Source organism: Phocoena sinus, chromosome X, assembly GCF_008692025.1.
Source record: "Phocoena sinus isolate mPhoSin1 chromosome X, mPhoSin1.pri, whole genome shotgun sequence".
NCBI lineage: Eukaryota > Metazoa > Chordata > Mammalia > Artiodactyla > Phocoenidae > Phocoena > Phocoena sinus.
Genome location: NC_045784.1, coordinates 130,687,494 through 130,699,210, shown reverse-complemented (window position 1 = coordinate 130,699,210; position 11,717 = coordinate 130,687,494). Strand labels below are relative to the sequence as shown.

The window sequence follows — 11,717 nt, the reverse complement described above, 5'->3', positions numbered from 1 at the left end:
AGCCAAAATATATGAAACACAGGCTGTGAAGAAACTGGGCCTCAGGTGAGGGAGGACCGTCAGGGATCTCTGGGAGCTGAGACCCCGAAGAGGTGAGCCGTGCAGCTGCCCCAGCTTGCTGTCTACACGGACTGTCCGGACCGACTCCAGCCGCCTCCCCGGGTCTCGGGGGTGGATCGCAGAGCGCACGCAGCCGGAGTTGGCGGGTGGAGGACCGGAGGGGACACAGTGGCACAGGGAGAGAACCGTGCCCAAGGACGGAGGGTCTGCTAGTGGAAACTCCGAATTCGGGTGACATCATATACAGTACTCAGAGGGATCTTATCTCAATAGTGTGGAGGACTAAAAGCTGCTCTGCTTCCACCGATAAAGTCTCAAGGCAAGACTCCAAAGGATCAAACTGTCTCCAAGTAAGTTAACAATATGAGAGTTTTTGAAGTTCTGGAATATACTTAGGAAAAAAAATACCCAGCACCCAAGGAAAAGGGTATGCTAAGCTTCAGAAGAATCCAACCCATTATGAGGAGACAGATCAATTGATAAAAGACATCCCAATTGGAAAGGAAGAAGTAAAACTATGTGCAGACAACATGACTGTCTATGTAGAAAACCGAATGCAATGGACAAGAGTGAGGAGAACTAGTCAGTGAGTTCAGCAAGATCACAGGATAAAAGATGTGGGAGGGAGCGAACTCCGCCGGCCCGAGCGCTCACCACACTGTGCTTGTCCCAGCGCTTTTCTGCACTGATCTGAAACAAGCCCAGTCAGCCACAACATTGTTATTGCACTGGGCCTAGGGTTTTGCTCTTCTTGTGCAAACTAAGTTTTTAATTTTAGTAGGAAACCAAGCCAATTGTGACAAGGATGTTGGGAAACCAGAAATCTGGTAGTAGGTGTATCTTCTGAAGAGAGATTGTGATAGAGTCTTTTTTCTGTTTTTTAAGACAGTCTGTTTCCTCTCTCTCTCTCTCTCTCTCTCTCTCTCTCCCTCTCTCTCTCTCTCTCTCTCTCTCTCTCTCTCTCTCTCTCTCTCTCTCTCTCTCTCTCTCTCTTTATTTTCCATGCCGTGTGGCTTACAGGATCTTAGTTCCCCAACCAGGGATGGAACCCGTGCCCCCTGCAGTGGAAGCATGGAGTCCTAACCACTGGACTGCCAGGGAATTCCCTGTGATCAAGAGTCTCAAAAAAGAAATAGAAAAGTATTTCTAACTTTTGGAATATACTTTAAGGAAATAACCATTCATGGAAAGAATTATATGCATGAATTCCATTGAATCGTTAACCATAGTAATGAAAAAATTGAAAACAACTTAAATGTTCAATGATTACATTATGATGCATCTTATATACCTCCACTCAGTAACATATTTTTGAAGAGTTTTTAGAAGGTGGAAAAGCTAGTATGTTAAATGAAAGAAAGTCAGGAAAAAATTTAATGCTAAACTGGATAACTTCTACATTGCATACCGTTATACATTTACTGTGCAAGTACAACTAAAAAAATAGTTCTAAAATGTTGACAGTATTTAGTGCTGAACATCGGGCTTGATTTTCATTTTCCTAAACTGTCTTCAATTACCTTGTACTACTGAAATATCTGAATTCCAGAACCTTCCCTCCAACACGAGGACAAAGATAAAAAAATCCAGAAATGCATTAGCTGAAAAGAAACTGTGACACAAAACAGTGGCCTAGTTTTATTTTCTGCAGTAATACACATTGAAGCATCCCACTCCACGAGCCGCAGGGAAACAAAACAAGTGAACCAAGAGATACCAAGGGCCAGTACTGGCAAAAAATTAAACCCAAATAACAAAGTGGTGATTACTCAAGTTTGAATTCCCTAAGCCTTGCCTAGTAGGCGACACAAGGTTAGGCCTCAGCCCCCTTTCCTTCGCGTAGCCTTTAGGGAGGCGGGGGCCCAGGGCGCTGAATATTCTGAATCACCAGGGAAAGCTGATCGCGGAAGAAGCTGATGGAAATCCGGCAGAGAACAAGGTCTTCAGCAGTCCATGTACTACAAGTGAGGGAAAAGGAAAATCAGGTTAAAGGGGAGATCGCTCATGTAGGTCCAGGGCACCAGCCCCCAGCCCCCTCCTTATACCAAGCCCGTCAGCGCCCCCATCACAGCACTCAAGACAGAGATCAGATCCCAGCACCTGCCACCGACCCCACCCCCACGGCAGACTCTTCTAGAACTCACATAGCTAGGGCACTGCCATTCACTCTAAGTTCCTCCTGAATCACGCCTTGGTCACGCTGGGCATCTGGGATCAGAGCTCTGTGGGCCATGTGTGCCTCCAGGGGGGATCGGAAAAGCACTATGAGCTTGCTGGGGGAGACGTGGTTAAGGCACCATCCGTCACTGAATTTGCTGGTATCTCGGGCTTGCCCACACCGCAGAGGCCCGTTTTTACTCCAGGATGAGACCGCCCGGAGCCGCCTCCCTAACCCTTTGGTCCTTCCCCACCCTCCAGGCTCCTCAGGCATTGACAATCCCCTTTCCTGCCAGGCTGCCCGCCCCTGCTGCCCCTGACTGCGCCCTGTGCTCCCCTCCGTCCCCTCCGCAGGCGGCCGCCATGTACCCTGCCACCGCACCGCTGCCACAGCCCAGGGAGGCTCCACGGAAAGGATACAACACCAGCCGTCTGCTTCCAGGCCCTACAGCCGCGAGCGCTGCATCTCCACCAGCTCTTAGGGCACGTGGTTCCCGCCCACCCTGGGGACCTGCAGCAGCTGCTCCCGTCGCTGCTCCTCCTCTGCTGGGCCCACGCCGGGCTTCCGGGTGCCGGGGACCACCCTCGCCTTCAGGGCTACCTGTTCCACTCTGGCAACCAGGAGTTCCGGAGCTTTGCTGGCCAACTCGGCCCCTTGCACCTACCGCGCTGCCGTCCCCTGGGGCCTGCATGGCCGCGGCGTGTCCCTCTAAGAGCTGACGAGGGAGCGCCTGAGCGCCTCACGAGGCCCCGCCCCTTCCACCCAAGGACGCCCAGGGCGCCTGCACAGACACCCCTGAGGTCGCCTCCCGGCACCGGATTGGCTGCCGCCCTGCCCCCCACGGGCCGCCCCGAAGACCCCGTTGGGCTGCACAGACTCGGTTCCGCCGTGAAGCCCCGCTCCTTTCGCATGCCCCAGATGCGCCTGCACAGACCGGCCCCTCCTGTCTGGGGCCTGGCGGCGTGGAGCCGGTGCCGAGTGCCCACGGAGTCACCACCGAGACAGGAGCGACGCCTTTCCACTCCCAAGGCCTTGACCCGTCTCCCAAACCATCTGCTCCAGGCAATAAGGGCCACCCACCCACCCCCAAAGCCCTCCGACCCTCCCCCCAGTAAAGCCCAGAGTAAACCACAAACAGCAGGGGAAGTGTAGGACCTCCAAGCAGCGGGGTCTCCGCCGAGTGGGGAGGTCAGGGCTGGTAGGTGTGTTCACTGACCCCATCATGGAGGCGCCAGCCGCATGACCTCGTCCAGACCCTATTACCTCCCAAAGGCCCGCCTCCGAAGTCCATCCTGTGGGGGGGTTAGGGCTTCCATGGGTGAACCGAGGGAGGGGGAGGGACTCGATGCTCAGGCCATAGGTCAGCGCTGCTCAGCTAACCCGGGCTAGGTTCCCGTGAGTATTCTTAGCGGGGAGCCACTGACTTACCTAACTGAACACAGAAACAGCAACTTTCCTGACAGAGAGATGATCCACCTCAGCTGTCCTGAGAGATGCGCCAGCCAAGGCCTCACAGGCCCCCCAGCTGCGGAGCGGGATGGAAACGGGGAAATGAAGATTCTGTGCTAGAACAGGGTTAACGCCAGTCAACCCCAAGCGCCCTAAGGACGTGCCTGGAATCAAAGGAGCTGTGGCGGTGACACCAGCTGTGGTGACGGATGCTGATTCTACTTTCTCTCCACCTCCTCTCAGGTGCCCCTCGTCCTCCTCGTGCTCCCTGCTGTCCTTGCCAGTGATGTGGACCCTCCTGCTCCTGGGCCAGCCTGGCCCCTCACGTCCCAGGGCCAGGAGGTGACACGAGCCGGTCTGGCTTCCTCTCGGCTGTTTCCAGGCCACTCGTCCACCTGCTGGGCTGGTTACCATCCTTCCGCAGCCCTGGCCTCGGCCCCAGAGGCTAACCCGAGGTGGACGCTCACTCAGCAGGCGCCCTCACCTGGGCAGCCAGTGCTGCACTGGTGAAGCTTTAACAAAGGCTCTCCAGATGCAGCAGGGGCCCTGCATCTGCTGATCTCCACGCTGTACCCACTCCCACCACAGCTGACTGACTGCAGGCCGCCGACACGACGTCACTGAGTGCCTGGCCGCAAAGAGACGCTCCCGCTTGGCTGTCGCCAGCAGGTCCAAGGTGGCCCAGCACACCCCCAGGGCTGCACTGTGCGTCCCAGCACACATGGACACTCTGCTAGTACTCACACAGAAACCGCGTCCCTGTGACTCACAGGAAGGGCACCCAGAAGTGGACTTCCATCTTGCTTTGCCCCCTGCATCGCACGTGAGGGCAACTAGCTGGCCACGCCTGGACCTCGCCCAGGATGCTAGTTCCAAAGGGGGCTGGGGAAACGCAGCTCTTATTTCTCCAGCGTGTGCGGTAGAAGAGGCCTCACCGGACCGAGGTTGGAGTACATGGTGAGCGGCCAAGCCACAGAACCCACCAGAGTCCTCCCTTTGGCTACTCGACATCTAGACCAGGTCTAGATGTTTTTTTTTTCTGTTAGCTTGTTTATTTCTTTATTTATTTATTGGCTGCATTGGGTCTTCGTTGCTGCATGCGGGCTCAGTAGTTGTGGCTCGTGGGCTCTAGCACACAGGCTCAGCAGTTGTGGCGCATGGGCTTAGTTGCTCCGCGGTATGTGGGACTTAGTTGCAGTGTGCAGACTCCTTAGTTGTGGCACACGAACTCCTCAGTTGCGGCATGTGGGATCCAGTTCCCCGAACAGGGATGGAACTGCATTGGGAAATCGGAGTCTTACCCACTGGACCACCAGGGAAGTACCCCCAATCAGTTAGTTTTTGTTGTTGTTTTTTTTAATGTATTTATTTATTTATTTGGTTGTGCTGGGTCTTAGTTGTGGCTTGCGGGTTCCTTGGTTGCAGCAGGTGGGCTCCATAGTTGTGGCATGTGGGCTCCTTAGTTGTGGCAGGCAGGCTCCTTAGTTGCAGCTCACAGGCTTCTTAGTTGTGGCATGCGAACTGTTAGTTGTGGCACGCACATGGGATCTTGTTCCCTGACCAGGGATCAAACCCAGGCCCCCTGCATTGGGAGGATGGAGTCTTAACCACTGCATCACCAGGGAAGTCCCCCAATCAGTTTTATCAGTAATAAAGCTGGTATTTAGGTTGAAAAACATGTCAAGGGAGATGTGTCAAAGGCTGCAGATGGTAAACTAGAGCTATTTGAAAGGAGTGGAAAAGGACAGGTGGGAGGTGGGAGTGGATGGTGTCAGTGAACTCCTTGCAGAGGAAATGATTCGCGTGGTCCAATTTGTAAAGCCACATACTTTTTTCAGGAGAAAGCAGAGGGTACAGAAGTGATTACAATTCAGGCCAGACTAACATATAAACACGAGGAAAGGAGAGCAGGCCATCTTCTCTGAATAATGGGCAGTAGGGAGCTGGACTAGGGAGGCCGAGCTGTGGTCTTGTATGAAAGCCAGGTGGGAATTAAAGCCTCACAGTCACTTACGGAAGACTCAATGAGCTCTGTGTCCCAGGTTCCCCTGTGGGAGTTGCAAAGGGGGAGCCGTGAGCAGACATTCTTATAGTTTTTTAGTTTTAGGTTTAGCAAAGAGGTTTGAATCATCATCACTGGGAAAAAAAAAAAAAACACATCAGTGCAGAATCGGACTCACACGGGTAGGTAGTGAGTAGGCGTGGACACTGGTTGGACATGTGCGGGAAAAGCCCAGAGAATGTACTGAGCAAGGGTCTAGCATGTTGGCTTCTGCTGTCATCCATATCACAAGAGGAAACTCATGAATTAACCAGACCCACCTGAGGGTCTGAAATAAGGTCAGAAGGAGGGTCAGTGGGACGTCTAGGGGTCTCTGACTCCCGCCTCTGTGAAAAGTACCTGATGGACATCCTCATACATACCCATTAAGGGGACCAGTGGCAAGTTCCCAGGAGCAGAATTGCTGGGCTTTAGGGATGGGAAGACGTCATTGGATTCAGTCGTGCCACGCTGCTCTCTGCTATGGCTGTACCCGTCTCCACTCCTACTATATCCTTGCGGCTTTTGGGGGTTTCCTTTTCTGTAACTAGCCTATTCATATCTTTCCCTCATTTCCAAAAAAATTGGAATTGCTGTTATCTTCTTGATGACCAGCAGGATATTTAAAAAATATATTCTTTTTTTAAAATTAATTAATTTATTTATTTTTGGCTGCGTTGGGTCTTCGTTGCTGCGCACGGGCTTTCTCTAGTTGTGGCGAGCGGGGGCTACTCTTCATTGTGGTGCACGGACTTCTCATTGCAGTGGTTTCTCCTGTTGCAGAGAACGGGCTCTAGGCACAAGGGCTTCAGTAGTTGTGGCTCGTGGGCTTCAGTAGTTGTGACACGCAGGCTCAGTAGTTGTGGCGCACGGGCTTAGTTGCTCCGCAGCACGTGGGATCTTCCCAGACCAGGGCTCGAACCCGTGTCCCCTGCATTGGCTGGCGGATTCTTAACCACTGCGCCACCAGGGAAGCCCCCCAAATTTCTTCTTAATACTTGCATCTTCGTTCCTTTGTGGTATCCTTTTCCTAATATATACTCGTACTTCCTGGGCCTGGGTTTAATATTTCTGATCCTTCATCCTCATATATATCTGAGGATGTCAGATAACACCCAGTAACTGATACTGTGGGGCACCTTGGCAAGATTGAATATGGAATTATTTCTGTCCACTGTGGGAGGAGAAGGAGACAAAGCTGTAGATGCTGTGTTACAGGATGTCCAGTATCACATGCAATAGATGTATGTTTCTTTTCAAATGTATTGCAAATTGTTTGCCAAAAAGAATTACATCAATTCACACTGTCACCAATATAGTATACCCATTGACTACAACCTAGTCAGCACTGGCTGTTAATTTTAGTACATCTAATTTATTAGTTATAAATTGGTATTCACTTGCTATTTTAATTACCATTTTATAAGTAACTTGTGGGATTGAATATTTTGCCATATGTACTACTTTTCTTTCCTCTGCTAACAAATTTTCTATTTGTTTACTTTCCTAATTTTTGTCTATGTGTAATCTTGCTTTGTGATGGAAATCTTCAAACGTTAAATTTTTGTGACTAAAAATAAAAAATACTGGGTCTTCCAATCCATGAACGTGATACATTTCTCCATTACTATAGGTCTTAAGTTCTCTTATTAATAGGTTTTAGTTTTCACTGTAAATGTTTTACACGTATTTTATTAAATGCATCACTAAGTATTTCATGTTTTAGGATACTATTATAAATTATAGTGATTTTTAAATTTCATGTTTCTTTCTTTGTAGATTGCTTAGGATTTTCTACATACACAAACATTTCATCTCTGAATAAAGATAATTCTATTTTTTCCAATCTGTATAACTTCTATTTTTCTTTCTTGTCTAGTGCACTGCCTAGGATTTCCAGGACAATACTTAATAAAAGTGGTGAACATCCATGCCTTATTCTCAAATTCAGGGGTGGGGAATTATATTTTCCTCCATTATCATTTTAGCTGTAGGATTTTTGTAGACTGCCTTTATCAGATTAAGAAAGTTTCTTTCTAGTCCTAGTTTTCTGAGAGTTTTTATCATAGTGATTGTTGAATGTTGTCAAATGCTTTTTCTGCATCTATTGAAATGATTACATGGTTTTTCTCCTTTATTTTGTTAATATGATGAATAACTCTGATTTTTCAATGCAAAACCAATCTTTCATTCTTGGGATAAATCTCACTTGGTTGTAATGTATTGTCCTCTTTATGTATTGCTGGATTAAACTTGCTAATATTTAAGTTTTTTATGTGTAAGTTAATGAAGGATATTGGTCTATGGTTTTCTTTTCTTGCAATGTCTTCATCTGGTTTGGGTATTTTGTAATGCTGGCCTCATAAAATGATTTGAGAGGTGTTTCCCCTCCTCTACTTTCTGAAAGAGTTTGTATAGGATTGGTAATATTTCTTCTCTAAGTATTTCATAGTATCCACTAGTAGAGTCATATGGGCCTGGAGTTTTCTGTTCCATTTCTTTCATAGATTTAGGGATATTCAGGTTTTCCACTTCTTGAGTTAGTTTTGGTGATTTGCGTCATTCAAGGAATTTGTCCATCTCATCTAAATTGGAAAATTTATTCACAAACATTTTTCCTAACATTCCCTGGTTACAGTTTTTATCAGTTTTATTGGTATTTTTAAAAGCTTTCAGTTTCATGGATTTTTCTCTATCATTTATTTGCTCATTTTACATTCTATTCATATCTGCTCTTATCGTCATTATTTCTTTCCTACTGCTTATTTAGGTTAAATTTAAAATTAAAATTTGCTCTTCTATGTCTGATTTTCTGCAATATCGTTCTGTTACTTAAGATAAGTTTCCTCTTGATTGCTACTTTACTTCTTTCGTTTCTGTGAGTTTTGTTTCATACATTTTGAAGCTTTGTTATTATGACTTCTTCATGAAATAACCCCTTTATCATTAGCAAATGTCCTCCATCCCATCATATTCCTTATCGTAAAGTCTACTCTGCCTGCTATTAATATAGCTACTCAAACTTTCTTATTATTCGAGTTTGCATGGTATGTCTTCATCCATCTTTTTACTGTTACCAGACCTATATCTTTATGTTTTAAAGTGGGTTTCTTATGCTTAGCATATGTTTTGTTTTGCCCTTTTATCCACTTTGACAATCTCTGCTTTTTAACTGAAGCATTTTTTTTAACTGAAGACCATTTACCATTAATGTAATTAGTGATATGGCTCAGTTTAAGTCTACCATCCTGTACTTTATTTTCTGTTTGTCCCATGTGTTCTATGTTCCTCGTTCTATCTTTTCATGACTTCTTTTAGATTGAATAAGTTTTAGAATTCCATTTTATCCTCACTGTATCTTTTTTTAGATCTAGGGTTTCTAATAGACATTTTACCTTATTATTGACTACCTTCAAATGGTTGAAAATCATTCCACATATCATGTAAGAACATTACAATATACTTCCAATTACCCACTCATGTCCTTTGTACTATTGTTGTCATACATTTTATTTCTACATTGGTTATAAACCGCACACTATGCTGTTAATATTTTTGCTTAAACAGTTTGCTATGATTGAAAGAGATATTAAAATGAGAAAAATTTATGTTTACCTACATAGTTTCCATTTCTGGAACTCGTCATTCATTCACATAAGTCCAAAATTCCATCTGGTGTCATCCTTCCTTGAAGAGAACTGTCTTTCACATTTCTTGTAGTGCAGGTTTTCTGCTGACAATAATTCAGCTTTTATATGTCTGAAGAAAGTCTTTAATTTGCTTTCTTCTCTATTGTGGCAAAATTGACATACCATAAAATAAAGCATTTTAAAGTAAACAACTGAGTGGCCTTTAGTACATTCACATGTAAAAGGATTGCCAAGTACTGAGATGAAGAGCAGCTGGAGAAGTTAGCCTTGGATAGAAGGGCAGAGCCCTCTTCCTCCAAGGCAGGAAATAGGCAAGGATGTTTGCTGCTGTAGGTAGGTCTGAAGATGTGACATGGGACAAGATGCTGACGAAACTCTTGTCTGATGACCAGAGAGGAAAGGAGAGGGCATATCACAGAGGGTCTGCTAGCCCACGAGGAGGACATTGGCTTTGACTCTGAGTGAGATGGGAGGCACTGAAAGGTTCAGCGCAAGAGAAGGAGGGACCTGATCTCATCACTGATCCTGAGTAGGGGTTCTGTTGGGTTGGTGATGGGACAATTTCAGGTAATTACAAGGTGCAGGGCCACTTACTCAGGTAGAAGTTTCTGAGGGACTGCCTTTGATATTCTCATAGAATGTGCATGTACTGTGACTTCAAGGTCTGTGCACCTCCTCTTGGTGTGAGGACTGATGGGGTTTCCATTCTGCTGGCCTCTCCTTTACTGCTGGTCTCCTGAGCCTAATTGCATTCTTCCAATTCTGAGTTTTATTCCCTTAAGCCTGAAACCAGTCTTCTTTGTCTCTTCCCTCACCACCACTCCCTTTTGTAAATTGAAACTCCAAACTTAAACCCTCATGTGACTCTGAGTTGGACTCCACAGGTGCGAGTTTCCATGCGTGGTTTCACGCAGCTGGGGAACGGGACACAGGAGTTGAGGCTTTGCTCTTTGCCAGCTTTCTGCTGCTCTACATAGTGGCTGCGGCTGGGAACTTCTGACTCCACACTCCCATGTATTTCTTCCTGGCCAACCTCTCGCTGCTGGATACTGCCTATATCTCCACCACGGTGCCCCAGATTCTAGTACATCTGCTGGCACCAGTGTGGGTCATGCCCCATCATGCTTGTCTCACCCAGATATTCTTTCTCCACTTCCTGGCTCCCTGGGAGTGCTGCCTGCGCACAGCCACGGCCTATGACCACTACGCAGCCATCTGCCAGCCACTGTGCTACCTAGTCCTCATGGGCCAAAGGACCCGGACAGGACTGGCTTCAATCTCCTGCCTGCTTGCTTTGACCAGTGCCCTCACCCACACCATCCTTGCGGCTCTCCTCAAGTTCTGTGGACCCCGCCTTATCACCCACTTCTCTTGTGACCTCCCTCCACTGCTCAAACTCTCTTGCTCCACCACGTGGGCCAATGAACTTGCCCTGCTCTTCTTCAGTTTTCTGGTGGCTCTTGCACCCTGTGCCCTGGTTGTGAGCTTCTATATACATGTTGTCGCTGCAGTTTTCAGGACTCACTCTGCCGAGGGCCAAAGAAAAGCCTTTTCTACCCGTGGTGCTCACATCACCATGGTCTGTATTTTCTACATCACTTCAGTCCTCCACTGCATCCTTCCCAGCTCTGCACACTCTGGCTTGAGAGACCGGGTTCTTTCTGTGCTGTATGTGGGCCTCGCTCCCATGCTCAACCCCATCGTCTATGGCACATGCGAAACAAGGCCACACTCTTCCACAGTGCGGCTGGCACATACCTGATGCTTTGGGACTTAATCCAACTACATAGGAGTCTGAAATTTAGTGTAGATGGTCCATCTGGTGAATCTTATTTTGTGTGCCAGGTTTTCCTCCATTCTAGCAAAGATCAAATATCTCTGTTGCATTTTTTATTCTAAAACATTGTTTTTTGTATTGATAGAAATAAAACATTGTCACTGAATAAGTTGTGCAGTTACAGAAGTTCATAAAATGACAAAAAAATACCCTTCACAATCTCACCACCTACAGAGAACCACTGTGAACATTTTCATGGTTTCCTTCAGGTGTATTTTTGAACTGCAAATGTATGTGCATGTGTATATAAAGCAGGGAAACAAAACTGGAATCACTGTGTATTTACAGTTCTGGACGCTTAGAGATTTTTTATTTTTTTCAACTACAATATATACTTATTATAAAATCATTTAGGCAGACATTTCTCCAAAGAAGACAGGCAGATGGCCAACAGGCACATGAAAAGATTATCAATATCGCTAATTACTAGAGAAATGCAAATCAAAACTACAGTGAGGTATCACCTCACAGCGGTCAGAATGCCAATCATTAAAAAGTCTACAAATAATAGGGACTTCCCCA

The 11,717-nt window shown here is 46.8% G+C and overlaps 2 protein-coding genes across 3 annotated transcripts in view; both read left to right on the top strand.

The window, feature by feature from the left end:
• GAB3 (GRB2 associated binding protein 3) overlaps positions 1–4,812 on the top strand; it is a 78,995-nt gene extending 74,183 nt beyond the window's left edge. Inside the window, exon 11 of one of the 2 annotated variants that reach the window (XR_004347957.1) lies at positions 3,911–4,812. The gene's annotated coding sequence lies outside the window, so the exon portion shown is untranslated. Of the gene's footprint in view, positions 1–2,571; positions 2,707–3,910 lie in introns of those variants that run through there. The other variant, XR_004347958.1, reaches the window with a different exon arrangement.
• Positions 4,813–10,364: 5,552 nt separating this feature from the next.
• LOC116747523 (olfactory receptor 3A3-like) lies at positions 10,365–11,445 on the top strand (the record flags this gene model as incomplete). Its single annotated transcript, XM_032619832.1, has 1 exon — positions 10,365–11,445. A coding segment is annotated over one exon (756 nt), but the record flags the coding sequence as incomplete, so codon positions are not given.
• Positions 11,446–11,717: the final 272 nt, after the last annotated feature.